At 42.6% G+C, this 16,444-nt stretch overlaps 1 protein-coding gene across 2 annotated transcripts; it reads left to right on the forward strand.

Annotated features, from left to right (window-relative positions):
• Positions 1–361: 361 nt before the first annotated feature.
• On the forward strand, positions 362–15,883 carry irs2b (insulin receptor substrate 2b). Of its 2 annotated transcripts, XM_032566940.1 has the most exons (3): positions 362–3,960; positions 5,206–5,278; positions 13,026–15,883. In XM_032566940.1, exons 1-2 carry the CDS (start codon positions 627–629, stop codon positions 5,223–5,225), a joined length of 3,354 nt encoding a protein of 1,117 aa, XP_032422831.1. In that variant the 5' UTR covers positions 362–626; the 3' UTR covers positions 5,226–5,278; positions 13,026–15,883. The 2 variants fall into 2 exon arrangements, with proteins under 2 accessions (XP_032422831.1, XP_032422832.1); XM_032566941.1 differs by lacking the exon at positions 5,206–5,278 and having other exon boundaries at positions 363–3,960.
• The last annotated feature ends 561 nt before the right edge of the window (positions 15,884–16,444 follow it).

The raw sequence follows: 16,444 nt of genomic DNA on the forward strand, positions 1-16,444 counted from the left end.
TCAATATACTATCATTACAAAAATGATAATATAAAAAAAACGTGTATCAGTCGGTGTTTTATAATCCACCCAAAGATTTATACAACAAGATCTTATTCGGTTGTCTTTTTGGATCCATATCCTGCTAAAAAAAAAAAAAAAAAAGGCTGGATGGATCATGGGAGTAGAGGCTATAAATAAAGCTACGCTGCTGTGTGACTACGCGTAAATGAGTCGGAAGAGGGCAGAGTGATAGTAGGAGGGCTTTCTCCTCCTCCTCCTCTCTCTCCAGCATTCATCCCGTTTCCACCAATGAGCACAATGAGCTCAGGGCGCACCGCCCACTGCCGGTGTGTGTGTGAGTGTGAGTGAGTGAGTTTTTTCTCCTTCGCTTTTCCCTTCCTTTTTTTAAGCCAAAGCTGGATGTGTAGATCGTCACATGTTGTTTCCTCTCTTCAGTCTGAACATCAGCCGGCATGTGTTATTTATTGCTTGGCTGCGGGAGAAGACGAGCGCACGTACGGCTCTGGAAATAGAGGATTAAAAATAAAGCGCGGAGTTTTTCTTTCTTTTTTTTTTTTCTTCAAGCGACTCCTGGAAATTCAAGCGCTGCGGTCTGGTCTGGTCTGGTCTGGAGGAACACGAGAATGGCGAGTCCGCCAACCACGGGCGGTCAGGCGCTGATGACCAGCACTAGTAATGCAAACGTCAATAACAGCGCGAAAAAATGTGGATATCTGAAGAAGCAGAAACACGGACACAAGCGCTTTTTCGTTTTAAAGGAGCCGTGTGAAGGATTCCCTGCCCGGCTGGAGTACTACGAGAACGAGAAGAAATGGAGAAACAAGTCCGCCGCTAAGAGAGTTGTTCCCCTGGACTGCTGCCTCAACGTCAGCAAGAGAGCGGACGCGAAACACAAGTATCTCATTGCTCTTTACACCAAGGACGAGTATTTTGCCGTGGCGGCGGAAAACGAGCAAGAACAGGAGAACTGGTACCGGGCGCTGACGGACCTAATGGCCGAGGGGAAAGTGTGTGACGGCTCGGCGTCCAACTCTGCGTCCTCACTGGTTGGCTTCGACGAGACGAGTTACGGTGTAATAACGCCGGTGGCCGCCGCCTACAAGGAGGTATGGCAGGTTAACCTCAAATCCAGGGGACTGGGACAGAGTAGGAATCTGACCGGGGTGTACAGGCTCTGTCTCTCCAGCCGAATGATCAGCTTCGTTAAGCTCAACTCGGAGGTCGCCTCTGTCGTACTACAGCTGATGAACATCCGAAGGTGCGGCCATTCCGACAGCTTTTTCTTCATCGAGGTGGGTCGATCTGCAGCCATCGGTCCAGGGGAGCTGTGGATGCAAGCTGATGACTCAGTAGTGGCTCAGAATATCCACGAAACTATCCTAGAGGCCATGAAAGCCATGAAGGAGCTGTCGGAGTTCCGCCCTCGCAGCAAAAGTCAGTCATCTAGCACCAACCCCATCTCTGTGCCAACAAGGAGGCATCTGAATAATCTCCCACCGAGCCAGACCGGCCTCCCCCGGAGGTCCCGTACTGACAGCACCTCTGCCACATCTCCTGTGAGTAGTAAATGCCTGTCTTGTCGTATACGCACGGCCAGCGAGGGCGATGGCACCATGACACGCCCAATGTCTGTCACTGGGAGCCCCCTCAGCCCAGGGGTCCACAGGACCCTCCTGAGCCGGTCTCACACCCTAACAACACGGCCCTCCTTGACTTTTGAATCTTCTACTCTCCAGCATAGTAAGTCCATGTCTATGCCCCTGTCTCATTCTCCGCCTGTGGCCAACCCATGCTCAGGACATGTGTCCAACTGTGTGGACAGCAGTGTCCCCCGCCCCTCCAGCTGCAGTGCATCATTCTCAGGCTCTCCCAGTGATGCAGGCTTTATATCATGTGAAGAATATGGCTCCAGCCCTGCTGATGCACGGGACCTCAGGTTACCCCTAACCCTTCGCAGCAACACTCCTGAATCTCTGAAAGCAGAAACCCCTCCCTCCAGGGATGGGAGTGAACTTGATGGCTACATGGTGATGGAGAGGCAAAATCAGAATGGCTACCGGCGGCTGTCAGAGCTGGATAAAGTGTATCGAAAGCGAACATACTCCCTCACTACCCCCCGTCAGCAGAGGCGACCCCCTCAGGTGTCCTCAGCTTCTCTGGATGAATACACTCTCATGAGGGCCACATACACCAGTGGAAGCCGGTCTTCTTTGAGGTGTCACACGGCATCACCTAAAGGAAGCGGGCTAGAAGATTACAGGGATGTTCACATCAGCTCTAACAGTCTCCAAGGTGACAGCGGCTACATGCCAATGATGCCTGGAGTTGCACCCCAGACTCCAGGGTCCAAGGACGACCCATACATGCCCATGAGCCCTATGTGTGTTTCTGCTCCAAAGCAGATCATCAATCCACGTTCACACTCCTGCACCGCAGGGCTAGCCCCACGCACAGACTCCCCTGGGAGTATTTCTCTGGAGGACAATGGCTACATGCCTATGTGGTGCGGACACAAGATGTCAGTGGAAAGCAGTGATGGAAAGCCAAGCAATGGAGAGTACCTGTACATGTCTCCCGTTGATGCTCTGGTTTCTCTCACACCTCCAGAGTACCTTCTCAGCCTCTCAGGAGACCCACACTTCCACCACAGACAGCCTTATTGTTACAGCTCCCTACCAAGATCAGTCAAAGGACAGTTGCAGCGAACTGGGTCTGCTGACACCGACCAGTATGTTGTAATGAGTTTACAGAGACAACGGATAGAAGAAGAGTCAAATGGTGGTCCCGTCTCACCTGGAGAATCTGGAACCAGTAGCTCCCCAGGTACGCCAACCACTCCATCTTCTCTCCCTTCTCTTCTAAAACTGACTCGGTCAGATGGAGGCCTGTTGCATCGCAGCAGGGTGTGCCGGCCCACCCGCCTGGCTCTGGAATCCCTTCGAACACTACCATGTATGAGTGAGCATCCCCTTCCCTCAGAACCTCGCAGCCCTGGAGAGTACATCAATATTGATTTTGGTACTTCTGCCGACGTCCCACTGTTGGAGAGCTCAGAGGCTGGAAGCGTAATGTGTACAGAGGAGGGATCACTGTCTCTGTCAAACTATGCTAACATTGACATCAAGTCATCGGTTCATCTTGAATCACACCAAGTAGAAGGTTCCCACCCACCGGGGTGTCTTAACCATACATCTGAAGTCTTGATGTGCTCCAGCATGGTGAGCAACCAGCAGGACACACAGAGAGTTGAAGGGAAGGAGGATGAAAAGAGAACGGAGGGAGAGACAAAGACAATGGGACAGAAAGGGAGTCCTGTAAGTGAGCCTGCTATTACCAAAAGTGACTACACTGAGATGACCTTTGGTCCACCTGCTCCTTTATCTGTTCTCTGCGCCACTGATGCCACCCCTCTCCCCACCAGCCCCACTGCATGTGTGAAGAGACTCAGTCTTGAAAGCAGCTTAGTGGATGTGGTGCCCCCTGTGCCAGTGGATTCTTTCCTACTTGGGGCACCATCGTTATCTCTCAGTGTTGTAGATCCAGACCGGGGGGCCAAGGTTATCCGGGCTGACCCTCAGGGGCGTCGCCGCCATAGCTCCGAGACCTTCTCCTCCACCACCACTGTGACGCCCGTGTGCCCGTCTTTCGCCCATGACACCAAGCGGCACAGCTCCGCATCTGTGGAGAACGTGTCCCGCTCTGTCCACAGCTCTGAGGAGCCCGGCGAGGACCACACCAGCCCCATGTGCAGGGAAACGTCAGCGGGGTATCAAAACGGACTGAACTACATTGCCTTAAACTTGATGGAAGGGAACCTCGGAGGGGGCAGGTTAGGCAGATGCGACGAATTCCTGAGGTTCAAGACGACTTGCGGCTGCAAAGGGGGTCTAAATGGGTTCAGCGCCAGCCCCTATGCCAGCCTGGGATTCAAGGAGACTACTACTGCTGCTGTGAAAGGTGAGTGTTTGTCCTTATTGCACACGCCCTTTCATTCAGTAGGTTTTTCATTCATAAAGGGAGTGGTGTAAGGCTAGAGTAGGATCATGATCCGCCTCAGTGAGCCAGAGATTGGCCACGCATAACATCACTTCCTACATCTTTTACACTTCTTTATGTTGACATTACCTGCAGCAAAACATGTATCTTCATCTGCATCGAGCTTGTTTGGCCATTATTTTTTACCTTGCAGATCTTTCATAACCTCATAATTCTGACTCTATAGTGTGTTGAAAATAACCAGCACCCGGTCATCAGCTGTGTCTTTTTTTATTCCTCCACTGCTAATATAGTGATATGTAAACACAGGCTGCAGAAGTCTCACAGAAGTAAACCAGTTATTAACATGACTGCTGGGTGTGGGCTGCGATGTTTAGATAGGATTAGTCACCTACTCGTTCCACCCATCACTGAAAAATCCCAAGGCTGTGTGATTCTGAGGTAGTCTTTTATCTTGTTTGAAACTGCAGAGCTAGTGTGCTGGAAACAGTTTTATTTCAATTCCCAAATAAGAGAGTTTGAATTACTATTATGAAGTAAACGAAGGATACAAATGGAGAAAATAGTGTCTATTTTGGGTGCAGCACATTGTCTTTTTGCTCTTTCATTAGTTTACTAAATTAGCTAAGAAGAGTCACACTTTATTGTATTCTTCCTCTGCAGCCATCTTATTTTGAAAGAGCTTCTTATGGTTGTATTCTGTTTGGCTTGACGCTTCCATCGTGTGTTTTGTGTGAATGGTTTGCTCTGAGCTCCCTCAGTGACGCAGTTTTCGACCACGTCAGTATGTCAGAAAAAAAAATCTAATCTTATACAGTGACGCACCACATTACGATCCTACTGTAGAAGGATCTAGAATATGTTTTATTTAAAGTGTCTTGCGCTGTGTTTTGTAACCATGAAACGGCTAACATTTGGGAGAGGGGCAGTAGCGGTATTCCCCCCCATCAAAATATTACCTTTCCCCTCATTTTGTTCAGTGTTGCATCAGTGGCTTTTCGTACATGTGTAGATGGAAGGGGTTTATTTACAGAGATTGATGACCTGGCAGGGGCATGTTAGAAGTTGTTGTTTGCCTGAAAAGAAAATACAGAGAGACGGGATCATCATGAGTCACAAAAATCTGTGTTCCTGATGGTGAAATAGTAGAGTTTAATTAGTGTTTGTGCTTTCACAACTGGGCTTGTCTCCCCTTTCTGGTCTCAGCCAAGGCTCTCGTTCTCTGAGCCGCAGCCGGCGTGGAGCTCAGTTCAAGTCATCGGGTTCCCCAGAAAAACAAGTGAGTCAGTTGTTTATCAATTGTCAGGTACTGGGTTTCAGAGCTGGAATGTGGGCAGTGTGCAAAGGTTGCTGGGAGAGGTGAATGCTCACTTGTTTTTCTAACCTGGTGGGATGGACTTAGAGGAGCAGGAGGAGGAGGAGTGGGTGATGGGAGGATTCTTTTCTTTTCCCCCTCTGTGAGCAACTTCACAAACATGCCAATGAAATGTTCTTTTACAAGAACAAGCTCTGATAAACATGTTTTGTATGGGGATAGTTGACTTGAAAGAGACACACGTGCACTGTAAACGTGTACTTTCCGACCTGTTGAAAATGTTCCTGGATTTTTCAAAAATATTGAAACTCCTCCCGGTATGGGGATGGTTTCGGGTAAATTCATCCTTTTGACAGTTGGTACCTGCCTCGGTGTACAAACTGCTTGGTAGGAATTTTTTTTCCCGTTTTTAAGACATCCTAAGTTGTATTAGTTCTTTTCTCTATTGATTATTATTTACTGGAATTATAAAGAGATTAATAGTCATAAAGATTCTAAAATTTTATGTTTAATTCAGTTGAATGTTATTAGTTGAAAACTTTGTATTACAGTCTTTTTCCATTTGTTTTGATCCACATTTGGAGCTGTTTCCTCACACAATAAATGTCCAATTGAGTGATAATTTATTGGAGTCAACTAACTTTATTATGTTACAGACATTAACATAATGAATTACAAATTGACACGTGATAGAACATCTCACAGTAGACATCACAATTTCACATACCAAAAAGTCAGGTAAAAAAATTACCAAAACGGTGAAATGACCTGGAAATGTGCTGCCTGTTTGTTTATTGGAGCATTAATAACTGCCTTGCCCCCACCTGTTGCTACACAGTGGCAGTCAAATAAGGTGAACTACAGTTTGAACTTTTTTACAAGAATGAGAAAGTCTGCTGTTTGCAAATGTTTCTAGTAGGAAAACAAAACTGTTATACCTTCATCTACACAATGCTTTTTTAAACACTAAAATAGACTTAAAAATAAACAGCTACCAGAGCAGGTAGCCTGACTAACTTGTTAATATCAGTTTGTTATTCTTACAGAGGAAAGTAAGAATAATGTTGCATGTGTCTGTTACTGATAAATGTGGCAGTATTATAATTAACATGTTATATTACTTTAACTGCAGTAGGAGTAATAGTAACTTAGAAAAAAAAAAAAACTTTAGTGCTTTGACTACGTTTTATTGATTAATGGAACATAAAAGGCCTAGCTAGAAAGCAGACAGAGAAAATAATCAGGGAGAAATGTTAATCAGTCTTTGCCCATTTAAAGATGATTGACCTCCGCATCAAAATAGCAAATATTTCTTTAAAAAAAAAAAGCCACACCTGTTTACTACAAGTTGACAGGCTTTGCCACATTCCCCATGTTCGCTGGGTACACTGTTGTTTGCATTCCTGCCATTCTTCGTGTACATTTGGCCATCACCTGCTGTAATCTGTCATCCCAGATCATAGAAGGAAGATGCTGCTAATTTGTTAGCACTTCCTGTCTGTCAGTGCACGGAGGAAGTTCTGCAGGTTTCAGTTGGAAACGTTATTGGCCTGCGGACAGTAGCCGCATTTCTCTTTATTTGTGTTGCAAATTTCAGACTGACCCTTTCAGACTTTTCACAAAGATGAAGCAAATTAGTCAAATTACCATGTTATTTTTGCTCTTTGTACCAATGGAAAGTTTGCGCTCAAATTCCTGCAATGAGCATAAAACAGAGTGATATTTTGTTTTGTTGAAAGTAGTAGTTAAAAATTATTACATTAGAGAGGCACCAATGAATTTTTCTAATTGATTCTCCCTTTATCTACCCTGATCAGAAAAAGCCAAACCAAAAATCTGTTTTTTCTTGTTGATTAAATACCTCAAAACTAAATACTTGATGATGATTCTCCATCTATAAATACATCAAACAATTGCATGTACTTTGATGCATTTTTTGAATTTAATACAAAAATCACTTAAAGATAAAGGGAACTAGTCTTTAAATTCACTTGTTTTGTCAAAACAAACACCTCTATTAAAGAACCTGCAGCACATTCTCCCTATAAGGGTTAGTTGGAAAGAAAGGTCAGAATGCCATTTTGTCAAAGAAAGGAGATGCATATCAGTCAGGAAAAGCCTGATCAGTGAACCCTTACCTTACACAATTACAGATTCAATTTACTGACCTTTCCTTTGCAGAATCTAAAAATTCCCTCCTACCGCAAGTTGAATAATTTTTGATGTGAACTCTTAGAGGTGTGTCCACCTTTGTTTATGCACCACGGCTCTTTTTCAAAAGAGACTAAATCTACCTGAAGGACGCGTAAAAACATGTTTTGAAAATGTAGAGGAGGCTTTCGGCCAAATTTAGACTGCTTTGTCAGATTTTCCTAATGCCCTGAAGTGAACTCTGATGGAAACACAGCTTTTGTCATTTACTCGTCTGGGTGTCAGGTGGTGTTGTGTTGAAAGGATTATGAGAAATCCACTCACTTAAATTTCTATGTTTCGGTCAGAACAGGTAAAGGAGGCATGTCTGGTGTTTTAACACCTTCTCTTTATTCCTTTTGTTTTCCCCTTTTGTAGACTACCTGCTAACGTTCTTCATCATCCTTCTGTCATTTCTAACCCCCAACTTTCCATTTTTTTTGTTTCCTATTTTTTTATACGCAACATTTGGTTCTTTGAATTAAAGCAGTCCTGCACGGGTGCAGACGGAGGGGGAAAACTGACTCACGCTCTCCATTTGTGGGCCCAGACTGCTCGCCCACCCCCTATCCTCGAAAATACACACACCCACCAGTCACACATTCTGACTTTGTGTGCCACTACCATGTGCGTAGATATACAGCTATCAGCAGATGGTGGGTAGTGGGGGTGTGGTGGGGTCAGGGGTTTCTGCACCTGCCCCGCCAAGCAGTACTCACTGGTTATCTGGCCCCTCCGAGGAGAGTGACAATACGGCAGTGACTGGCCACCATCTGCCACCACAACAACAGAGGGAGAGGGGGTGTGTGTGTGTGTGTGAGAGAGAGGGATAGAGAGGGGAGGTGGGGGTGTGGCCAAGCAGTTTCAAGAAGCCGACCTGAAACCCTTCCCCCCTTTCTCTCCTCGTGTGCGTCCTCCCCCCCCCCATTTCTCCTCGTTGTCGCTCTTCAAAACTGTTTCTTCTGTTTTTCAGAAGCCATGTGATTCCACTGTCCCTGAACCTTTTTATATTCACACATCCAGTGCACATGGGTGCTTGTTGTTGTTTATTGAATCTCTGATTAGGTTTTACACACAAGTCACTGGCAGTTGTTTGTGCACATTTGAAAGTGGTCCCGCTTCTCATTTCAGTCTCATTTCCTTCATATTACGTGCATCTCGGTTTTAGGACACGGGGTTGTGTGCATCCTCACCTGTCCCCAACACCACCTGGCCTGCAGACTCACATAAGCAGCGTCTCTGATACATAACTCTGAGCAAAGTAGGGCGGGATGTTCCAGCGCGAGATCAAAACAAAGTTAACCTCACGTATCCTCAATTTAGCTCGGAGGTAAGACGGATTACATTCTCTTCAGGATTAGACATTGTTCAGTAGCTTGTTTTCCGAAAGGTGAAGCAGTGACAGTGGCTCTGTGTGTGTGATGTACCCAAACACACGCCAGGTGAGAGGGTTCTAATGTAAGGACAGCTCGCATATCTGATGTTTAGGAACATGCGGCGTTCTGAAGTCGTGTATGATGACTTTCTGTTTCTGTTTCTGGACTGGAATTCTGCCAGTTGTTTGTTTTAGTGGAGAATGGAGCTGTCACATCCATTATCTCAGACACCTGAATTAAAATTAGAGCACATGTTGCTGTGATAATTGATTGATGGATTAGGTAATTACTCTAAGCCAAACAAGTAGGTGTTGCCTCATTTCAGCTCTGAGGGTTTCTTCTTTGTATTAATTTAATTGGATAACTGCAAACTAAACATCTGCCTGTATGAGATTCTGGCGCCATAAAAATCTTGATTATAAAATATCAGCATTTTTTTAAAAACGTTGTAGAAAGCAGAAATGGCTGAAATTTTCACATTTATGTTGGAAGTATTTTTTTAGTTGCAGATGCATCCTTTGCTACAAAAAAGTATTAGATTATTTGTTTATTTGCATGTTTTAATATGTTTCTAATATTGTACAATAAAGGCTTACGTGGTTAAATGGAAAACCTGCAAAATGTGCCAGTCTTTTTTATCAGATTAATCAATTAATTTTCAGAATAATTGATAGAATAATAAGTGAGGGGCTGCACCTCTCTGCTCTGATCAGTTGGAGACAGGTCCAATCAGTCTGACTCTTTTTTGGCATTTCCGTACAAGGACTTGAAACCTAACAACAAGCTTCAGCAAAAAAAGATAAGCTGAGCTTTGCTGTTGCAATAGTCTGACTTTCTGATTCTGATTTTGGACAGATATTTTAACAAATAAAAAAAAAAGTAAGGTCCTTTAATTTTAGGGAGAAGTTTTGAACCAGTCAAAATGATGAACAATTATTCATATTTACGCTCAAATGCAGATTAAAGTAAATGTATATTAATTTATTGACTGCTAATGATGTCAATAATTTGTTTATACACATTTGTTGAATGGGAAAGAAAAAGATTCAAATTTTTCAAATTTGATTCTGTGCTTTTGCGAGAGTTGGTGTGGGACAACAGCCTGCCTTGATGTTGCTGTTTTTGTTTTGTTGGTCAGGCAGAGAGAGGTGTGGGAGGTCAGCCGGTGTTTGTTTGGCCTGAGCGCTGCTGTAGATCAGGGAGGAGCTGACCAGGTTCAGGAATGTAAACAAAGCGGACCTGTCCGCTCCTTCGTTTACTGGCCCGTTTTTCAGACAGATGGTGACATAAACTGGCAATTCATCTGCAAACAGACAGTGAAGAGCCGGAGAGGAGTCTGCTAATACATAACTGTGTCTCTGAATGAAGCAGGGGGCTAATTTTAGCTTGAGTGAACTAAATAAATAATGAACAGAGCTTGTGTGTGTCTGTGTTGGTGTGGGTGGGCAGATATGGGGCCGGGAGTGGGGGGCAGGAGGGTGGTTTTTTTGTTGCAGGGAGAGGTGGGGGTGTGTGTGCATGTGCTTGTAAAAAGGAGGAGGGGTAGGGGGTACTGGGTTCATCCCCCCCTGCTGGATCCCCTCCTCCCAGTAACACACCCACTTTCCCAAACCTTCCAGCCTACTCCTTTCTTCGCTACAATCTTCTTGGGTTTGAAAAGCGCTGTGTGTGGCCGATAGCCGTCGTTGCAATTATTGTTCTTAGAAGGAATTAAACAAAATAAAATAGATAGAAGAGGGGTGATGCATCACTTTGGTTTTAGCAGCCACACCTGGTTGTTGATCTGAGCTGGTACGGTGATTCAATTCTCCTTCCCGGCAGATCGCAGTCATTCTCACCCAAGTGCTTGCCTCTACAGGCTGCTGACTAGCCCATCCCCTCACACACATTTGGATCGGTATGGTCTCCGAGTCCCATGACCTCACTGCATTCCCGTTCCTCTCTGTCAGGTTCGTTCTGTTACTGTGGTTTTTCCACCGCTTCCCACCCCACCATGTCTGTTTTCCTCTCTCTCCGCCAGCACAGGTGGCCTCAGGAGTAAAATCAATTATCCGGTTATTCAAACGAGCTTTTCCAGATCCATATTTTTGCATCCTGGACAACAACTCCCCCTCAACCAACTTCCCTGTGCTTTTTTTCCCCCCTCTTTAGAACTAATATTACTATCTACATTTTCCTTCAAGGCAGAATATATAGAGCAGAGATAGAGAACAGAAGTGTGTGTGTTTGTATGTTTATGGTGGGAAGGGGGTGGAGGAAGGGTGGGAGGGGAGTATACAGGAATTCTGAATGAAAGGTTTGTTTTAGAGAATGATGATCACATCCAGCTTTGTGAAAACAGCTCTTGTTCTTCACGGCCAGGAAGAAGCAGAGGAGGCAGCGAACGAGAGAAGAAATGCAGCTACTATCTCTGCGTGTGTGTGTGCGTGCGTGTTTGTGTCAGCCAGCCAAGACTTCCGCTCCTATCTGATAGCCTTGCATGCAAATGAAACCTCACAAACATGTACACAGGGGCATAAGGTCAGCACAGCTTTCCACTGAGAGACATGCTAGACGTCAAACACCGTGCTCTCAGAGTATTTGGAAGCACATGCGTTTGTCTGAGTGCGAGGGACAGATGAAAGTTCTGTTGAGGTACAGCGTTGGTATTTTCCCTTCTTTTAGTCGTCAGGAGAGTCTTGTCGTGTTTCAGCAGCATAGTGTTAAATGCCTCACTGTTTTATCCCCCTGCCACTTCAGTGTTCACCAGCCGAGGCATATACAGCACAAAAGCAAACTCCTCGAAGAGCAACTGTTGTTTAAAGTGGGACCATCAAGCCCTGTCTACACAAAGGAATATTTATTTTAAACTGATTATTTATAAAAAAAAATAAAAGAAAGGGTAGAAAACATTAGCAACTTCAAAATATGGAGGTGGAAAGAATAGATGAAAGTTTGTTTACAAGCAAAATATTTTAGATTCTTGGCACTGATTGGTTGTTCTCTCAGAGCGGAAATAAGGCAGACAGCAGATGCTAGATTCTGAAGTTAAAAAAACAATGAACAATTATAAGCATTTATAGAAATGATTGCTAGTATTTGCAGATTTTAGGTTTTTGCTGTATTGCTGTCATACTTTACCCCTACAAATACCAGGGCATTCACTGTATAATTATTCAGTCCAGGTTTAACTTGATTTTTGCCCTTTTCTAATTACTACATGGTTCTATTGCCACCAAAATATTGGAAATCTTATTTATGTTTCTCAGATTGTGTTGTAAAAATCACTGAAGAAGTATCTACCACTTTTAAATTATCTGGCAGCATTTTGTAGAAAAAAGCAACAGTGACAGAAGGAGAGGTGCGATCTGTGATTGGCTAACTGATGAGGCTAAAGTTAGCATCTGTTTTTGAAGTGTCCTAAAGGAGGATTTGAACGTCCTTGCCCTGGTTTTGCTCTCTTTTGAGGGAAGAAAATACCTTCCTTAATGGAAAGTCTGAAGTGTTTTACATAATGAAAGCATGTAATAAGCAAATCAATGAGTTTTGGGAGTTTGAGGTGTTTTCACCCAGTTCCAGACAGGCTAAACGATAATACCTTCTGTCTTCAGTATTATGACGATTGAACCACCACATTTATAATTGCTGAACATAAGAGATAAACCAAGGGACACATCTACTAATTGATCTGTTTTAATTCCCTGCAACAGCCTGAAAGATACATAAACTCATATTCCAACTCTACGTACCGCTTCTTTACTACAGAAGGCACAGGCTATTGTAGCAGGAAGTGACACAACTTTGAGTTGATCTGGTGTGTAATTTCAGGGCGTTTCTCATATGTCCGAACAGCTTTTAATTACTGTTAACAAAAAGAATGCCCCTCTAAACAAACAGAGGTTGTATTTCTTTAAAACAATGTACCACATCATCAATTTTTCTTATTTTTTTACACAGTTTTACACAGTCAATAAACAACACCCGAGTGGTTCCGGTGTTGTGGAGGTATCGACACAGCTCTACCCAAAACACAGACCTGACATTTTCCCATTGTGGACTTTTTCTTTCATTCTCCATTAAAAAGATACTGAATGGAAACGTGTGTTTTTTATCACAGTATGACATCTGGTTCTATAAAGTTTTTTTTTTTTCCCTTCTTCTTCCAGAATGAAGACTGATGGGTCTTCCCGCCTCTCCTCCTCTTCTTCCTCCCCTTCCTGTGAAAGTGAAACTCCGCTGTATCCAGATGATAAGGTCACCACTGCAACAGCTGGACAGCTGACGTCCCTTAACCTCTTCGCTGCCCTCTGTGGGGAGTTTGGAGACGGCCATAACCACGGAAACACAGACATTTGACCCTTGACCTAATTCCCTCCTCTCCTTTTTTCTCAGCACCCAAACATCCAGGTGCCATTGCTGCTGTAGTGCTAGACCAAGAACTCCAACAGAATATGAAACTCTTAACACTAGATAGGTAACTTTATCTCATTTCCTAGGCCTTCGATCTCTTCTGCAGTACATTATTAGAGCATTTACTGTTGTAGTTTATTCCATTTACAGACTTAGGATCGGATTTTATTTTGGCTTCAGCCAAGTAGTTGTCAGATTTTTCTCACCTGAAAACCTGTGAACCAAACCTGGAGAGCATGCGTACGCAATTACATGCAAAGAAAAAAAAAATGTTATCAGTATCCATGAATACTGATAACATGTATTTATTTATTTATCTATGATGTATGTATGTATTAAATGAAAAGGGTGTGAGAATCTGCATACAGGGTTGAGCTGCAAAAAGAAGACGGCATTTGTGAGCATATTTAAAAGTCAAAGGTAATGTCTACTTACACAAGAAAAAAAAACCCTACCTCAGCACTGAGTCAAACAGTAGAAATATATATGAAATATTTATTTTCAGAGGTGAATGTTAAAATAAAATGCAAAAAAGTACAAAAAAAAAAAAATACATCAATCCAAAGCCTTACTCTAGCCATCAGTCTCATTCTGATGGACCCTTTTAGTTTGGACCTTTAAATACACAGTATCAAAGATTTACCTGATCATTTTAACTGACTGAATGTTTATCAGAGCCAGCCTCTCTGAGATTAAGTTCCTTATCTTGCCACATCTATAACAAAAGTGATGTATTCAAAGTCCAGAGTAATATATTTATTATGATCCATAACATGGTGTTTTCACACAGAGAGAATTAATGCCAGGAGGACCTTAGTAGCACCACAGGCGCACGCAGCAGAGCATCAGATCTGTGTCTGCCTGTCTGAGCACAAGTCTCATTTCACCTGTGACATCCTGCACAAGTCCTGCAGGAAACGATGACCCACCTGGACTGGGCATGGACCGGCGTGAGATTCTAATGTGATGACAACTTTGGAGAAAAATACCAGTTTCACTGTACCAAGGAAACCCTAAAGGAAAATACTCTTATTTAAATCAAGCATGTAGAGACAATTATAATAATGCTATCTGTCATTTTTTCATTTAAAGTTATTTTGACAAAGAGCTACACAAACATTTTATTATAAGAACATAAAATGTTGGGATCATTTTCAAGGGTGTGTTATGTAGACTAAGATATTAATGAGCAGGTTAATTATAGCTCAGTTTGCCAGTAGATATATTTTTACTTTAACAAGAGCAATGAACACTGCTGTTTCCACAGCATGACTGTCCTTGTTTTTGCCAACCATAAATATCGAAACCAAACAGCTGAATCTGTCTTTCTAGTAAGCGAGGGAAAACCGTGGCACCCTTTCTTCAGCCAGCTAACCTGCAGTGGCAATCGCTGAAAACGAAAATGTGGCAGAACACGTTGACAGCTATAAAAGTTCAACTTTTTGAAAGCCTTGATAACAGAAACCGGTCCATGGCCAGTCAGGACAAGCGTCAGGAGAATGAATGTTTGCGAGCGATTTATACAGCCTAGGATAGTATTTTTCCCCTCATGTGATGCCTCATTGCAGCGCTCCGTCACCAAAGCAATGTGGCACACGAGCCTCGCAGGGACCACGGGGCCCCGCCCTTTGATTAGGCTTCTCTGCGCAGTCCTGCATTTTCAAACTTTCCAGATTGTAACACAAGACACGCTGAATGTAGTACGTGCTGTGTTCTGAGCCTGGGAACGCAGGCTTCAACAAGGCAACATCCAGATGTACTCACCGGAAACCACCACACTTACACTCGCCGAACGAAAACCAAGGGAAGCATTTTATTTATCTCAAATCACAGGTACCTTCGCCTATATACTGTAGATAGTGCGGCGTTACAGAGAATTACATCTGAGCAAATGCTGAGAAAATTTCAGAGGTGTTAAGTTAAATAATATGTTTGTACTGTACATAGTATGTGTTTGAGTGATTTTTTTTTCCTGACAACAAAAGCACTAATTAAGTTATACGATGACCAACAAGGTTTCGCTTTTGATTATTTTTCTTTCTTTTTTTTTTTACTGTCATGTCTTGCAAAATGGATGCCACTATGAGGACATTTTCTAATGCTGTAGTTCTGGAATATAAAATAAAAAATAGAAAGAAAAAAATGATTAATACTTGACACAATTACTTCTTGATACTTAGGTACGACACACATGGCATCTATGCAATATTTACACCTTTCGAAAAAATTAGTTTACAGAGATGAACCAAATGTAGAAATAATGTTGATAATGTTTTTAAAAAATTAAATCAAAAATGTTTGCCATTTGTACAATTTTTGTCCTCCAATTTTGAAATGGAAAACCTTTTGGCTTTTTTTTTCATTTTCTTTTAGCTAATGAAATATTTTTGGCGTTTTGAGCAGTGTTTTGCATTTTGGAAAATGTTTTTATTCAGCATCAGAAAAAGGTTACGACATGGGCTTTGGCTTGCCTTGCTGTGTCTTCATTGTAAATATTTCATATCATGCACATTGTGATGCTACTAAGAAATGATAATTTAAACTTAGCTTATTGCTTTAGATTGTATTGATTCTTTATAGATACATGCAATAAATGATATTTAAGAAAATTGAAGACTGGTTTGTGTTTCTTGATCATCTTCTCCAAAAAGATTGTTTTTACAACTCGTTCTAATTCATGAAAAAAAAAGAATAAAAATTGAGCACATCTTGTTTTCTTCGTCTATAAACATAACTCTAAAACTTGGGCTTAGAGCTTATCTAGCAATAGTTGCAGTATTAGCATTGTCATTGTTTTTGTGCCTGGTTGTCGAGACCCCCAGCCATGTTGAAACAGCTGGAGGGATTTAATATCATGCTGATTCTTTGTTTGAATGACAGGCAAGGTTCCACGTTTTTGTGCACTTGTAGAAATATTTATACACCTTTGAACTTTTCACATAATGTCAGGTGAAAACTATAAACCTCAACATATTTTATTAAGATTATTTTTGTGTTAAAACCAAACCAAAGTAGAACATAAACGGGGAGTGGAAGGAAAACAAAACATTGTTTCTAGTTGCATTTTATTTTATTATAAATAAAAATCTGCAAATGGTCTTAATACTTTGCAAAACCACCTTTGGCCCTGATTAGTTTATTGGTATGTCTCAAACAGTGTTGAACATTTAGAGAT

The sequence above is a fragment of the Xiphophorus hellerii genome, chromosome 7 (assembly GCF_003331165.1).
Source record: "Xiphophorus hellerii strain 12219 chromosome 7, Xiphophorus_hellerii-4.1, whole genome shotgun sequence".
Taxonomy (NCBI): Eukaryota; Metazoa; Chordata; class Actinopteri; order Cyprinodontiformes; family Poeciliidae; genus Xiphophorus; species Xiphophorus hellerii.